Source organism: Oryza brachyantha, chromosome 8 (genome assembly GCF_000231095.2).
Source record: "Oryza brachyantha chromosome 8, ObraRS2, whole genome shotgun sequence".
NCBI lineage: Eukaryota > Viridiplantae > Streptophyta > Magnoliopsida > Poales > Poaceae > Oryza > Oryza brachyantha.
This window is the reverse complement of record NC_023170.2, coordinates 4,097,500-4,115,034: the sequence shown is the minus strand read 5'-3', so window position 1 is coordinate 4,115,034 and position 17,535 is coordinate 4,097,500. Positions and strand designations below refer to the sequence as shown.

The 17,535-nt window shown below is 37.5% G+C and overlaps 1 protein-coding gene across 1 annotated transcript; it reads right to left on the bottom strand.

The window, feature by feature from the left end:
- Positions 1 to 1,604: 1,604 nt before the first annotated feature.
- LOC102703711 (zinc transporter 4-like) lies at positions 1,605 to 4,877 on the bottom strand. Its single transcript, XM_015840038.2, has 3 exons — positions 4,102 to 4,877; positions 3,423 to 3,572; positions 1,605 to 2,408 (listed from the first exon to the last, which is right to left on the bottom strand). The coding sequence occupies exons 1-3, from the start codon at positions 4,855 to 4,857 to the stop codon at positions 2,103 to 2,105; spliced, it is 1,212 nt and encodes a 403-aa protein (XP_015695524.2). The 5' UTR covers positions 4,858 to 4,877; the 3' UTR covers positions 1,605 to 2,102.
- Between the last annotated feature and the right edge of the window lie 12,658 nt (positions 4,878 to 17,535).

Here is a 17,535-nt window from a genome sequence, read left to right as displayed (position 1 = left end):
GAATCCAATCCAAAGGAATTATTCCTATACGAGTTATTTGGTTTGTAGGCATGCTTCAAAGGAAATATATACCAAATACTCCTTCTGTTTTCTAAGACGTTGGATTTTCCCATAAGACATAATTGACTTTTCGATTTATGTTTGACTATTAATATTATTCAGAAAAATATATAATTAACTAGTTATTTTCTTATCATTTGATTTATTAACAAAGTAACTATAACTTTTCATATTTGCATAAATATTTCGAATAAGATGAACAGTTAAAATAGATCTAAAAGTCAACGACGTTAAATAAAAATTATAGAGGGAGTATAAATTTATTGGAAACTTTGCTCCACATTTTGGAGGAATCCAACCTCATATTTAAAATTCTATAGGAACTTCCAATGCATCTTTAGGTTTGTGGCATATTCACGGAAGCAGAGTTTACTTAGAGGTTTATATTGAATAAGTGTATGTTGTTGGTTGCCGTAAGCCAGTAGAAGAGTCAAACTCTATGATATGCTCTCTTTTAAATAAATTTGTACTCTTATTATAACCACATAACGCCTAAAACGAGTGTAGCGTAGATAAGGATATGACTGGCCCACGGTAACGTTGGTCAAGACATCGATAACCTAGTACACAATAAATATGCTAGTTCAGGGAGGAGAATTCATATTCTATTACTACGAGATTAGGTTATGACTGAATCTCGTTAACAAATATTGTGCCTTAGTGTCCTCGTCATATTTCTTGTATCTTGTATTAGTACTTCTACGTTTGCTATTTGATGGCGATTTCAATCAAGGCTGGTTTTATAACATCTTGATACTTCCAATGCATCTCATTTCTTTTTCTATCCATTCTATCTCGAACAAACCAACATATCTAATCTTAAATTCTCTATGTTTTTCATGTGATACATTCAAGAGCAATTTTACCATTCTTGAGAAGGTATTAGGAGGTATCACTGTTTTTCATGTGATACATACTAGAAGGTATCAAATTTTATATAAAAAACAGTGATACCTCATGCTAACTCCCAAGGATAGGAAAAATGCTCTACATTCAAACATATGTTTTTGAGCAATTCTGTAGTTTTTCTTCCATATTGACACGCCATCTCCAATCCCATGTGTTTTATAATCCTGTATTTGAGATCCTGTGTTCCAAAAGAACCTTATCAGTACACCGAAAAACCGCGTGAACCCATTTTCACGATACTTGTATCTTTCACGTCCTCCAGTAGTAGCATCCTGTTCTCTTCTGCAAACCATTGGACGGCGTATGGCTGCAGGCACGTCGTCATTCATGCATCATGGTTGCGTTCTCGTTCTCTCCGTTTGGCTTTTGATCTCATCATGGTCCAGTTTAATCCCTTCTGCATATATTCTCCCCCCAGTTAACAATTCTGCAGGGAGGAACAAACGCGGCGAATTAAGAGAATGTTTCTGTTTTGCTTCAGCATTGTGTGTGTTTAAACACAGAGAATCAGATCAAATCAAATATTCGCTGGCAACAGTTTAAACCATCAGTGTCAGGTTTCAAAGGTTTCGGGAATAAAATTCAGGAATCAGGAGAGCCATTCAGGCGGGTGGCATATCTGTCTGAAAACAAACTAAACATTTCAGGATCAAGAAGTTACAGATTTGCAGTTATGATATGAAGGACCGGGAGACAAAGCAGGAGCTTTATATTTATTTAATTCTTCACTGAATAAGTGAACAAATTTAGCAGAGCTCTTGCCATACAAAAAGGATTTACCCTAAGCTAACAATCTGTATATTGCCATAGACCCTAAAAGGATGCCATCCTTTTTAATACAGAGCTTTTGGACTTTGAGAGAAACTCTGTTCAAGGTCCACCAGCTCGTCTACTACTTGATTCCTGTCCACCTCATTTGGTGCCATGCCATTCTGGTGGAAGCACACCATTTTGCCAAGAATCAGATTTGTCCTGAAACTTTTGACTTCTGTACTCGTATCAGATAACTCCAAAATCCGGTCGTATTTAGGCCATCTTTTCCTCCAATTATGGTTGATGACGACTCTACAAAACTAAGCTTCTGCAGTAATGCTATGACAACAACAACAGCAACAAACCCTGTTCTTGAGATGTCATGCCCATATGGCAAGCAGGGCCATCAGCCCTGCTCCGATGAAGAGTGCCAGGTATGTTGCTAGCTGAAGCCTTGTGTTTGTCTGAAGCTTTGGGTTGTTGAAATCTGTGGCCAGGAGATCAACCAGGGACATGTAGATCAGAATCCCAGCTGCAGCAGAGTTGAAGACCCCCTCGACGACGAGGGCGGTCGAGCTGTGCTCGCTGTAGATGGACGTGATTGCGATCCCCAGTGTGATGCCCACCGGAGCAGTGAGGGAGAAGAAAGTCGCCATGATCACCGTTGCTTTTGCTCTGAAATTTGCCTGCGCAAGAAAATGTGACAAAAGTATGTCAGTTCACTGTCTCTTATACAAGGAAACTTCAAAGTCTGCGCCTTTTCATAGTAACACGTAGTGGATTTTCCGCTAATTGAATGAACTAAAGTAAACTGTTGATGTTGTCATTCTGCTGTGACGCGGTAGTATCTGCGTGGAAATTGACCAGCACCCGATAGTGGATACAGTATGTGGATGACAATTGAAAACGATTGAGAATCCTGGATGATGTTTACTTAAAAGACCAGTCTCAACTCGTTTCTGAGAACGTTGTATTTAAGGTACTCTCTTCGTTTCATAATGTAAGACTCTCTAATCTTGCCTAGATTCATATAAATACTAATACATCTAGACATACATACAAATTATATACATTCATCAATGGATGAATCTAGACAAGACTAGAGAGTGTTACAATATGAAACAGAGGTAGTATAAGCTAAATCTTAAATCCTACCCCCTCAATGCATATTATATATATATATATATATATATTCATCAGCATTCACATATATATAGTCAATATCATAAAGTGAAATTGAGGTAGTATTTTAAAAGCATCTGGGAAAACAGAAGGGCAAAATATGACACGGCAATTCCTGTTTGTGCCTCCTGAATTTTTGGCAATCAGAATCTGTGTACTGGTTTTAGCTTGTCAGTTAGTGAAGGACTTCTGAAACATGCTGGTATCAATGATTGATGGTCCTAGTTCAAGTTTACTTTGTACAGTATAGGCGTGTAAGATAAGTTCTATCATTTGAGCTTTAAATATCTCTGTCTATACTTTATATGTCGTCTTTCACATGCTTTTGCTAATGGGGCATTCCCGTTCTGTTTTCTGTCATGTAGATATTTTATCACTTTACAATGTAACAATGTAACTAAAACAAGAGCACAGCTATGGTTTCGACCCTTCTGTGCCAATTACCAGATACCTCGAGATACATGTAATGTAAGATGTTCAGTGTTGATCGTGGCTGTAAGCTGAAACTGTGATATTACCTGAACAATGCAACCACCAAGGCCAATGCCTTCAAAGAACTGGTGGAAGCTGAGGGCTCCGACGAGCGGCCTGATCGTCGACGACCGCAGCGACGCGCCTAGCGAAACTCCGATGATCACCGAATGCACCAGGATTCCCAGCTCCAGAACCTACACGGAATTCTTTTGTCAGTTACTCATTGAAGAGTGCCCAGGGTTGGCTCATTCAGAGTTTCAGACATCGCAATTTTGCGATATTGGGTTCAGTATCTGCAAAGTGGGCTCAGTTGTGAGGGTGAGGATAAAAGTTTTATCCTCAATTGCAGAGTTGGTGGACACACGCAAGTGCAACTACAAAACATTGATATTATTGTCTGTATTTGGATTATTCATGTCTTTGAACCTTTAATCTCTTACAAAGGGGACAGGTTTTTCTCCATCAAATCGGGTAATTAAAGCAGAACGCCACTATGACATCTCTATCTATGTTTCCAATGATTCTTGCGTAAAAGAGATGGACATTTTATATGATTGGTGACAAATTAAAGCCACCAGTACTCACCATTCATGTTTAAAATATCCCAAACTCGAACTTTTCTTTGAAGAGTTAAAATGTTTTAAAAAAATTGTATTTTTACAGTATTTTGTTCGTGATGTGCAAAAAGAAATTGAGCTGTCTGGTGATTGGTGAGGAGCTCACCTGGGACACCACCCTGTTCCGGATTGTTTCGGCGATGGAGGCATCGTCCGGCGAGGTGAGGGCAGCCGGCCCGCTGCCGTGGCTGTGGCTGTGGCCGTGGCCGTGGTCGTCCACGTGTCCATGCGCGTGGCCGTGCGTGGCGTGCGTGTGGACGTGGACGTGGCTGGCGTGCCCGGTGGCGCCCTCCTCGTCCCCGGCGACGATCCCGCCGCCGGGCAGGGCGTCGGCGGGGTCGTCGATGGGGCGCGGCTTCTTGAAGTGGGACCGGCGGTAGTACCCGGCGGCGATGGAGTCGATCATCATGGTGGCCATGGCCGCGGCCATGGCGACGAGCCCGGCGAACGGGAACCGGGCCCTCCCGCCGCAGGGCGGCGCGAGCGCGTCGAACGCGGCGGGCAGGATGTGCACCATGCCGGTGGCGAGGATGACGCCCGCCGCGAACGCCTTGACGGCGAAGAACACGTCGCCGTCAGGGCGGAGCGCGGCGAACGACCTGCCCAGCACGGGCACCAGCACCCCCGCCGCGCCGGCCGCCAGGATGGACGCGATGGCGATGAGCTTGAGGTGCAGCGCCCCGCGCGCGTCCTCCCCGGCCTCCGCCGCCGCATTACCGCACCCACACCCCGCCGTCCCCGCCGCCGCCACCGCCGCGGCCGTCGCCTCAGCGCCAGGCGGCGCCGCGGCCAGCAGAGCGAGTGACACAGCGCACAGGAGCACGACTGCTCGCGTAGAGCTCTGTTTCGCGGCGGCGTCCATGGCGTCTCGTCGTGCGTGCGTGCGCGGCGTGGCGTGTGGGGAGGTAGGCGGCGCTGGGCGCGCGGCCATTTTATAGGTGAGCGGGGGCGGGGGTGGTGTGCCATGGTGTGCTCATCTTTTTCTCCTCCACGGCTGCTTCAGCTTCAGCATGGCTTCCGCTCTTCGGATCTTCTGCGGCCTGGGATGGGAATGCCCGTCCTGCTGTAATGGATCTCAGCCGTTAGATTTACCCGATTCTTTTGTAGGGCATGAGCAATGTACAAATACATTATGGTTTATATCATTATATGGGTGACATCCATTATAGGTGATGCACGTGCAATGCACGTTCCACAATATTTATACTTAAACATCTCATGTCTATGAACCTACTATATATAAAGTGAATCTACAATAAAATAAGAACTTGTTGCTAATTGTTTAAGACAAAATCAAATAGCAAAGTGGAAGGGGAAGAGATCCAACCAAAACAAATAAATTTTTGGTGCCAGTGCCGGTCGAGAGAGCGGGCACGGCGGCGACGGCCTGCGCTAGGGTGCCGAAGGTGTGCGCCAGCCGGTCGGAGTGGGGCGGGCGATAGTGGGAAGTGGCGGCTCCGGCCGGTCGGAGGTTGGGGGCAGTCGCCAATCGATGGGGACCAGCTGTGGTACCGGGGCCAGTCAGGAGAGCGGGCACAGTGACAGCTAGCGCCGGGCTACGATGGCGGCTTGCGCTGGGCGGCTTGCTGGCGTCCGGGAGAGCGTCATGATTTTGGTGGAGCAGTCGGGGGCGATTTTAGTGGAGGAGTCAGAGAGGGAGTCAGGGGCGATTTTGGTAGAGTAGTCGAGGGGTGTGTCCTATGTAGGATTGCAAGACAGAGTTGTTTCAGACCATCCTGGACCATTGGATACGTAAATCTAACGGTGAAAAATGAATCGAATAAATTATGTGTACATTTGTTGGTGTGGCCATAAAAAATTATAACTTCTCCTTTTTATATTAGTATAGATATAGATATTAGCTATGATAAACTTTGCGATGCTTATGAATAAAGTAGAAAACAAAGTGTGTCCCAAATAAAAAAATATAAAAACATTTATTCTTATGAGCAATCCATATAGAGGTGGACTACTTTAGCTAATAATATTACAATGACCATCCTTACAACTTATATAACGACATTTATTATATAATAACCATCTTTAGGAATATTTATTTTTTAAAGATATACTTTCCTCTATTAGTTGTTTAAAACATTTGTTTTGAATTATATTGGTGTTTATATTGTAAACTATTTATTTTATCCATATATATATATATTAACACTGTGCAAAAAATTCATCAAACAAATTGAATCTGTTACTAGTTTTTAAGTTGTAGGCGAGGAAACTAGAGAGGGTTGTGCTTGATGCATAGGATTTCTACTCTCCTCGTTCATACATAAACCCCCTATTAGTCAAATTCTCTTATGTACAAAATTGAGTTGTGGTTAGGAGGGTATATAAATATCAATAACTTGTTGTAGGGTCATTTAGATTTATCCCGGTAACAAAATTGGGGAGCTTTTTTTAATAACGGAAGCGGTGAACTCAAGACTATGCATCAACTAAAAAAACGTATGGTTAAGAAAATTTAAATTGAGCATCAAATTTCAATAATTACTAAATTTGAAGCTTTGTCTTAAACAATTTTTTGGGTGAAAATTAATATAAACGTATGGTATTAGCAGTTTTGATGTTGATAGCATAGCTACAACAGGATGAAGGTAGTTAGTAGTACATATCAGCCTCACAACAAACATAGCAGCATAAGAGGAAGAAGATAGGGACATGAAAGATGATGGAAAGAGAACCCCATGTTCTTGCACATCCTAATGATTAAGGTTGTGTCAAGTATTAACTTATTATGATGAACTAGATATGATGTCATGTTTTTATTTAGTAGTCGGCAGATCTAGGGCTAATATATAAGAGGAGAAGAAAAAAAAAAGAACATCGTTGTCTAATATATATTCATTGATACCACGTGACGATAAAATCACTATAATATGACCATGTCAACCAAATAGAGCTGAAGACGAAAGTAACGTGGAGATACCTTCTTGGTCAAAAGAAAAGCTAGAGATACCTTTGAAGGAAATTATACTAAAATATTGTCAATGCACCACAGCCTAATTACCAATATTGATAGGGTTTAGTTACTGTACGTGTAATGGGCTAGCTAGCATGGAATGGCCGTTGCCCCTATCCAGTTGTTAGGGACGATATGTAACTAACTTTAGATTGTCGACCAAACACTAAGGTTGTACAAGATAATACAAATATTTTACCCCTCAAAACCTTGTATAGGGTCCATTGAAAAAAATATTAGACATAAAGATTACACAATACTTTAAAAAAACATAAAACTAAATAATTTGTACCGGGAGTACATGTGTCTGCCTCAAATTTAGAAATACAAAAATATTAAGAATATACTTGTGAACCTGTATATTAAAGATATGTTTTGTAGTCTAATGTTTAAAATTCAGTTTTAAGGATCACTCTTTAGACACTTCCTAGAAATGATTTTTAAGGAGGGATCGAGAGTTCGAGAAATGGTGCTATTAAATGGCACTCGTAATTTGTTTAGGGGCTACTATATGACTTTTGGCACGATGAAACAGTGAATTAAGACAAAAACACTGTTTTAACACTAGTTCAAGTGGGATGGAAGTTAAGAGGAAATTCCCTCTTTACGTGGTCTAGGTAAGCACTAACCATCCATTTTTATTTTAAGTTGTAGTCTCTATCGCTCTACTATTTCACACCGCTTCTATATATCGAACAAGGAAAAATTGAGTTTCTCAACGACATAAATTCTCCTCTCAAACATCTATTGGATTAAAATAATAAGAATTTCGCATATTAACTGCAACCGGCACTCAAAGAAATATTAGAGGAATTTGGAAATATGCCGTGGCTATTTTTCTATTTACAATTATGTCACTCGAAAAACATTTCTAAAGGTATTTTACAATTTTGTAGTGATACTCTTTGAGTAACAATTCAATCCTAAAAATACTTATTTAGTAGAATATGAAACTTAATTTATAGAATTCACACATATTTTAGAACGTAGGTATAAAGTTTAGGTCATGTAATCACTCATACTGTTTTTTTCCCAAAATAAAAGCATTTCCAGTTTTTTTTTGGTAGATGTTGAGCTTAAGAAGAAAAGACTATAGTGTCATTCAGTAATAAGGAATGAACAAGGATAGTAGAATAGGTGGACAATAAAATGGAACAAGTAATGCCGTGAATATTGTTGTAAATGATTGCATTTTTTGGGTCACATTCAAATGCTAAAAATACTTACCCTCATAATTTCTCTTATATTATAAGCTAAAATTTGAACTTTTAAGCCTAAGTTAGGAAATTTGCAAACGTACCGTTATAATTTTCTAAAGTTGGAAATATGTCATTGGTATCACAATGACATGTAGGACCCGCATGAGTCAATGACATGTGGGTCAGTATGACATATGTCAAATTTTACGAAATTATAATGACATCCTTACAATTTTTCCTAAGTTATTAATTTTAAAGTTAATTTGGATTTTTTATCATAATTTATTTTTCAGCATCGACTTTTAAATAGTCAGAAACATGTGTATAAAAATTTTATTTATAAGTTATTTTTTCTTTATAAATACCACCTCCATCTCTAAATGTTTGACGTCGTTGACTTTTTTATACACCTTTGACCATTCGTCTTTTTCAAATTTTTTTATAAAATATGTAAAGTTATATATGTATAAAAGTATACATAATAATAAAAAAAATAGTTAGTAATTATGTAAATTTTTTAAATAAGACGAACGGTCATATTAAAAAATGAACGGCGTCCAATATTCGAGGATGGAACGGAGGGAAGGGAGTATATAGTTTCGCCTGTTCGAGAAATACGGGAAAAAATGGCCACCTGGAACGGAACAAGCGAGGAGCAGTGACATGGCGTTCCCCACCCTTTTTCGCTGCTAGGGGGCGTGTTGACACCATGTTGCCATCCTCCCCTCCCCGGAACCATGTGGACATGGGCGCGTGGCTCGGGCCCGCCGGCCGCTGACGCCCCGGGCCCACCTGCCCCCGGGGTGGGCCCCACCTGGTACGGACAGTGCGCGTCGTCCAAGCGACGGAATTTTAGGTGCCACGTGGTACCTGGGCTTGGCTTTGCTTGCTCGCTCTGTCTCTCTCTGGTTTTTTTGGATCCTCTTGGCTTTATGGACAAGGGGCATGGCATGTTTTGGTCTAGCTCCAGGTTCAGTTCGGTCAATTCTGTGTTTAAAATAATTTGCATCACTCCTTGGGATGATGGGATCCATGACTAGATATTTTGCACCAGGTTAAAATTCAGTTATTATTTACTACTTTTGAAATATAGTTATGAAAAATATTTAGCGCGAAGACAGCAAAACATGAACATGATCCACACACTTAGAGATGGTTGTTTGTAAAATAATTCAAATAACATATTTACAAATGAAAAATAATTTACCAATAAAACTTTTCCATAGGTATTCTTAGCGGTTTAAATTCTGAACTGCCAAGCACTTATCCTATAATAGTTTTTTGTAGTATCGTTTTTATGCGGTGACTCTATCTGTACCCATACACTGAGTAGTGGTGACGATCAATCTGTCACCTACCCGGTTACCATCGACTCTTTTCTATTTTTTCAAATAAAAAATAATTAAGACATATATACTATTTTTATTAATTTTACTTTAATAAAATACTAATAATATTTTTTAATAAAATCTCGTTGCAACGCATGAGCAATAATTCATGCACGGGGAGAAAAAATCCAAACAAACGTTTTTCTATCTAATGATTAGTACAAGACATAAGTCATGCGAACGAGAAAGAAACTTTATTGCAATATATAGTAATTATGAACTTATGTGTGCACATATAACTTTCTTTAGTCATAGTTTAGATTATATTTTCGAGTCTACGTTTATATAAAATGAGGCACATATGCGCGTCTTTTATAGACATTATTTTATTTTACGACTTTATCCATGGGTTTCTTGCGTTAATATTGGACGCGATCGTGAGTACATTCGCGTCGTGCACATTTATAAGTGCTAAAACGTCTAGTACGTCATCTGTATGTCATAAAATAAAAATGAACATTACTTCCAGCATCAATTTTAATCGTACTATCTAATGCTACTCCCGTTCCATATTACCGTCTCCGTTCTAAATGTTTGACGTCGTTAACTTTTTTATATATATTTGACCATTCGTCTTATTTAAATTTTTTTTCAAAACTATGTAAAGCTATATATATATATGCATAAAAGTATATTTAACCATAAATGAAATGATATAAAAATAATTAATAATTATGTAATTTTTTAATAAGACGAATAATCAAACGTGTATAAGAGTATAAGACTTTATCGGTTTGTTTAGATTCATACATATATCAATTATATGTTTTGTATATGTGTCTAGATTTATTAGCATATGTATAAATCTAGACACAGTCACAAAATCTTGTAATATAAAATAGAGGGAATATTAACTGACAGTTCTGAAAAATAAACAAAATTACTTTCGACTTTGCTACCATCGACCGTTAGTGCTTGCCTGAGTACTTAATTAACGATAAGCTGACATCGTTTGTTCTGGCCTAAGAGGTTTTTAACTAATTAATTAATCATCTGTGTTGATTTCGGAATAACTGGAGCATATATCATGTGGAACAATAATTTTCGGACATTCTTACGGTACATTCTGGTGGTAAGTGTAGTAATGTAGTATATTAAATATTTTATTTGAACCTTCGGTTAGATATATATACCTATTTATCTATTTTAATTTGATATATTATACATAAGTTTATTATAATGTTACATATTTTAGTTTTAATTTTACTCTTATAATATTTTTAGTATAGCGTAGTATAAGAAATTAGATCGTGAGATCTAGAGTAACGGACGGCTCATTGGAAGCTATGGCAGTACTACTACATATGCACACTCTTATTACAATTTGTTTGGAAGTTGGGATACTATATACTAAAAAAATGATGAGATTTAAGTTATATATACTGAGATAATATGCATGCATGGGTGGGTGGATAATTTCAAAGACATTTTGTTTGGATTCTCATGGTACAGATTTAAATCCATACGTGCCATGCTATACCACTAGCTGTGTGTTTAACTAAATAAAAATATTCTGTCAACTTGGTTGGACCAAATGGCAACCATCCGAAACAGAATATGCACAAAAAGGTATTATGACGACATCCGACAAAGCTTTCACTACTTTCTGCCTAGCTAGCTAGACGACCACAGCACGCTTTCGCCAACTTAGGCCTGTTTAGTTCCTAATTTTTTTTTTCAAAAACATTATTTTGAATTTTTGGATACCTAAATAAAGCATTAAACATAGATGAACCAAAAAACTAATTGCATAGTTATAGAAGAAATCTTGAGATGAATCTTTTGAGCCTAATTAGCCCATGATTAGCCATAAGTGCTACAGTAACCAACATGTGCTAATGACGGATTAATTAGGCTCAAAAGATTCGTCTCGCAGTTTCTAGGCTAGCCGTGAAATTCTAAAAACCCTTTCCAACATCCGATCAAACATTTAACGTGATACTTCTCCTAAAAATTTTCTCAATCTAAACACCACCTTAAAAGTTACCTACGGTAAAAGATTCTTGGATGAATAATAATAAATAAAAAGTGCAGAGAAAGAATATAGAGGATTTGTTGTAGTGGGTGCTATGGAGAAAATGGAAGAACAGTAAACTTACATCAGAATGGTAGCTAGAATGGTGTTACATCTAAATACATGCTATTTGTTGAGTGAGCCCCATTCGAGTGCTCTTTACTAACATTAGAATTTAATTACATCGTTAATCAATTTTTATCAAATAATTGTGATTAAGTTATACTACCCATGGTATTAGAAATAGTAAAAATTTAGAGGGGTATTATCATCCTTTTTTAATTATGAGCCTAGAAGAACTAGGCTATTTGGGTTGTCGGATGACAGTGGATGCGCAATCGGACAAAATAATCTTCTCTTCTATGGGGCTACCAAAGATAAACTACCGTAAAAACCCTACGATCAAATGTAAATTTAAAAATTAAAAATTAAAACTTTAGCTTATAAACATAAGCGAAAAACATGGGTGTTTCGAACTGAAATTTCACTCATCAAACCAGACCACGTTGGGCTGGAAACAGGCTATAATTCCCAGGCAAAATCCCCAATTAATCGTTTACAAGCAAATGGAATATTGCATGTTACCGACGTTTCTGGTCGGTGCTTCAATCAGCATATGCATGCCGAGATCGATGATGGTCGGATCTGTGTGGTGGCGAATGCCCCAGAAGCTGTACCAATAACGGCAGTACGTTGCTAAATCGTACACGGTTATGTCATTTTCCTTTTTTGTTTGGTACACGTCACAATTTTGCAAACAGTAAAGCTTTTTTTTTTCAAATCTAGTGGTATTTTAAAAAAATATTTCTACAAATTGCACAAATACTCTTTTTCACTGAGCCACGCGTTAGAAGGAAAACTGTGGACGAGAGAAGCCAGGAGAGACACTGGCAACCACACTAGGAGAGAGTTAATTAACAAACATGGGAAAAAGTTTAATTAGGAGATTAAGTTAATTCTAGTTTGGAAAGAGAGAGATTGACACGGCATATAATTGCTATATGGCACTGTTGCAAAACAGCTCAAATACACTGCCCTAATCATGGTGGTTTGAAAAAAAAAGCCAGTACTGATGGAGGATTTCCTATGCATCCATCGCACTCATGGGCAAAAAGGGCACCAATAACCATCCATCAGTGTCAGCTCAAACCGGCACTATAATGTACTGTAGTAGGGTATTGTTTGTTCTAGCTCAAAAGACAAACTGGCACACATGTGGACCTATCCACTCTTTTTATTCGTAGCTCCGATCATGTTTTCCCCACACTAGAGCATTAATTCTTAGATTTTTTTTTTCAAGATATCTTTGCACGCGGTACAAAGTTCATGGCAGTGATCTTTTGAGTCATCGTATTTTTCTGTTCGTATGAAGGAAATGAAGATGTGATTTTTTTCTTAGATTTTTAGATTTAAATCTTACTGTACTACTGTACTGAAAGCAAAATGTACCGTAACGATGCCCTAATTCTCTCAGTCTCGTCCTCTTCTCATTTTTCAGATCCTCCTCCTCCCTGCATCCTTCGATCTACCCTCATCCCCTTTCTTATCTCTCTTTGCATCATGCTGGTTGTGTCGTTGCTCGTCAGTCGTCGCTGTGCCGCTGTCAGAAGATGTGGAAATTTTTCGTCACCGTTCTTGAAATATAAGTGAATTGTTTGTCATTCTATGTTATGTTAATTAAGATTTTGGTTATACTAGGTGCTAGTGATGTAACTTAATAATAGTAATATATAAATATCATGGTTGAATAATATCTCCATGATGCTACTGTGGGGTGTGTAGATAAGGCTAAACTTTTTAGCACTATGTCACATCGAATGTTTGGATACTTATTATTATAAATATTAAATGTAGACTAATTATAAAACTAATTACAGAAATGAAAGCTAATTCATGTGACAATTTTTAAGCCTAATTAATCCACAATTAGCGTATGTTACTGTAGCATCATATAGGCTAATCATGAATTAATTAGACTCAATAGATTCGTCTGGCGAATTAGTCTAAGATTATAGATGAATTTTATTCGTAGTCCATGTTTATTATTTATAATAAGTGTCCAAACATCCGATGAGTGAAGCCCAAACACCCCCTGTGTATTCTACTAAGTACTATTCATGAGTTGATGATTCCATGGAGATACTATATGGTACCATGCATGTCCTTTTTTGACGCGCAAGAATAGATATTTTTTTGGTACTTAAGAATCCAGACTGCGTACGTGATCCTTGAAAGGATCACCGACACCAAACATATGCATCCGACCGTATGGTCCCTGCCTGATGCAACTTTCATTTATAGCCAGTGAATAAGGATAATGTTGCCATCTCCCACTTCAACCCCATGCATTATATGATTTATGTACTAACTAGTATAAACTAGGTGATGAATATATCAATCAATGGATTCGTAGACCATCACTTCAGATTGCATTAAATATATCCTTGGGTATGTTAGCCATATATCCCATATTTCCGTAACACTTGGAAAAAAAAAGAACTCAGTGTGCTTTTGAAGATAAAAGATGAAAGACTATATGATTTTGTGATATGTATTTAATGATACAAATGATGAAATTAACTACTGCAAAGTTAAAAATCTATTTTAGAAATATCAGATGATTAACTTCTCCGTAGTAACTTTTTTTACAAAAACATTGTTAAACAGTTTAGGAAGCGTGGATATAAAAACCGAAGAAAATAATTGAGAATAATCAGGTAAAAGAACGCAACCCATATTGTTAAACTTTTGCATTAGAGCATTCCCAACTATGTAGATAAATTTCTTAATACATAATCCATGTATTTGGGATAAAAAAATGAATATCCATTCATTTTCCTATTGTTTTATTTTTCACAATTAATCTATGTTTTCTTGTGCTGAAGACTTATTTCTCCTCCCTAGAGTCAACATCTTTTTCTCCTTGTTTGTATGTAGCCAACTTGGAAACCAACTTGGATCTAGACATGATCCCCTCTTAATAGTACGATTTTCCTAGAACAACTGAAGTTAAAAATCAAAAGCAAATTACACATCTCCATTAGAACTAATAGCTGCACTAAGCTCAATAACATCACTAGCCCCTGTGTTGTCTTGTCATCTATCATCCAAAACTCGTTAGGAGTCTAGATGCACTTTCAATCTTATGGTTATATATTCTTGATACAGAGGTTTAACCTTGAGCACTGGCTAAAGGAAGTATGCCAGGAGCATGGTCTATACATAACATTTACCTTTGGTGCAAAACAAAAAAAGAAAGTTGGTGGTAATAGACAATGAGAAAGGTCATTTTACAATTTACATCCAACCCATATAAAAGCAGTGATGTTATGGCTAGATCAGTGCTTTGAGGGATATAATGAACTGCACTAAGAGCCATGCTAACCATGCCTTTCAAACAGTGACAGTGGCTACAATTTTTTCAAACTGAAAGCGCTCGACGAAAATGAGAGGATTGGGCAACGATGCCTCTCCAACAGTGACACTAGATAGTTTAATTATGAACTGGCAATGATGACACGTTCTATGGTAGTGACACTCCTATTTGGATGCCCTTAGCATCCATTAAGCTCCGTTTTTTTTCTGCCTTTTTCGTTTTGAAATCGTGCATCATTAAAAAGGTGGTTCAAACGGCTTACTCTTGGTATAATCTTTCTACACCGTGTTTAGATGATGTACAAACAGCTGGTACACTAGGCCGCGTTTGTTCGGCGAGATATCTAACTCGGATTCTCTCTTTTTTTACGTGCATACTAATCCGAACTACTAAATGATTTATTTTTATGAAATTTTTTATTATAAAGTTATATAAAAAATCATATTAACCCAGTTTTTAATTTGTTTATAAGTATTAATTAATTAATTATATTCTTAATCTATTACTACGTTTTCCGTGCGGGTAACTTACCCTACTGCCCTAGGGCTGCGTTCGCAGTTGGTGAGGGGAGGGTTAGTTATCCGGCACGGAAAACGTAGTAATAGATTAGTATATGATTAATTAATTATTAATTATTAAAAAATATAAAATAGATTAATATGATTTTTTAAAACAACTTTCCTATAGAAATTTTTGGCAAAAAATACACCGTTTAGCAGTTCGGAAAACGTGCACGTAGAATACTAGGGGAGTTAGATAACTAAGCTGGCCGGCCGAACGCAGCCTAGGTTGTATATTTACTTCTCTGCAAAAAAAAATTGTAAAATCCAAGATTTTTTTTAGTAGTATATGTGATGGTAGCCAGTTTATAATTCGTATGAAGCTGTATATTATATATATTTGGTCGATAATTGACAGCCGGCAAAGTAAAAAAAAATTCTTTCTGTCGTCTCTCGACACACACAAAATTTCTATGGCATTCAGCTTGTAGCCACTGACGTTTGTATGCCATTATATAAGTGAATGGACACGCTGATCGAAGAATTTTAATTATTTTTGAACCTTTTATTTTCAAAACTAAACACTTTTAAAATTTATTTTTAAATATGAACCTTTATTGCCACACCTTAAATAGTTGACATAGCAACATTTCTGTGTCACATTAATCCGGTCAGTGTGGCCAAATAACATCGTCACCCCAACCTTAGCCAAAAAATGCTCCTATATAAGACTATGCTATAAGACTAGTATGGCAGTATTATTTAGCCGCAGCAACTAGACTAAGGTTTAGGGTTAGAAATAAGTTTTGAGAGTGTTTAACAAATGGTCCTGATCGAAATCCTCAGTAATGAAATCGATCTGCAGCTACGACGGTATTTGTCAGCGTATATACGTTGAGATCTTAGCATCTTCGTACAATTGACCCCTTGACAAAGATGTCATGTATATCTGCATCTACATGTGCATGCAAATTCTAACACATGGAGGGGCCATCTGAAGGGGATCATTATTGGAGGCGCAATTAAGATTGGATGGATGATGCAGTACTGATATGATCATGTATGTTCATGGGTCCTGATCGATCGATCATCTTGTGACCGACCATGTAATAGGCGGTTAATTGGCAATGATTTCCTACATGCATATGCTGTCAACACTCAACACAGCATCTATATTGTCTAGACTCTTGACAGGCGTCATTTCAGGGTTGGGTGTAATGCGTTCGTACCACAAATTAATTAATAGTGATTTGCTGTTGGCATTAACTACGCGTGTGCATCACTGAAATACTGAATTGTGTCTAGTGGTGGCGCAGGATTAAGGCTGCGTTATGGAGATGGGAGGTTAACCGGCGCGGAAAACGCGCTAATAGATTGATATATGATTAATTAATTATTAATTGTAAAAAGTTTAAAAATAAATTAATTTTACTTTTTAAATTAACTTTTTTATAGAAAATTATCAAAAAAATACATTGTTTAGCAATCTGAGATACGTGCACGCAAAAGAAACGAGGAAATTGGGGGTTGTTAAGGAGAAAACAAACGGGGCCTAATTAGGATATACTATGTTTTCATTGACCAATGAAATCTTGCATCATCTTTTTCATTGATGAATGAAATCTTGCATTATCTTTAAAGAGAACACAGCGCAGTTTTGTTCAGCAATATATTTATCTGCAAAAAGAAAGTTACGATGAAATTATGTCGTTGGTCTCTATTGCATGCCTGTAAACACTGCTCTTTTCGTCTGGTGCATGATATATATTTCGTCGTTCGTCAACTTTTACGGTATTTGTCACTTAGGCTGTTTTCTATTCGTGATGAAAGATTATTTGATTTTTTATAGCTATTTACTGTTATAATTAAGTAAATTAACTATTACAAAGTTAAAAATCTACTATATAAATGTGAGATGATGAAATTTTGTTCCTTCATGCAAAAATCGAGAAATAATCCGCTAATAATTTGGTAAACGAACGCATCCTTATATATAAAATAATATTATCATAGCTGACAGTAGTTGACTAATCAAGTGTTACATCTTGCTGATGTTATAACATGTTTTTTTCATAGATTCATATGCATGTAT

Excerpts from the sequence above, each read along its gene's own strand:
- LOC102703711 (XM_015840038.2), bottom strand. The coding sequence starts at position 4,857 with ATGGACGCCGCCGCGAAACAGAGCTCTACGCGAGCAGTCGTGCTCCTG. Across the intron at positions 3,573-4,101 it reads GGAACAGGGTGGTGTCCCAG|GTTCTGGAGCTGGGAATCCT; the intron begins GTGAGCTCCTCA and ends AATTCCGTGTAG. Across the intron at positions 2,409-3,422 it reads TTGGTGGTTGCATTGTTCAG|GCAAATTTCAGAGCAAAAGC; the intron begins GTAATATCACAG and ends TTTCTTGCGCAG.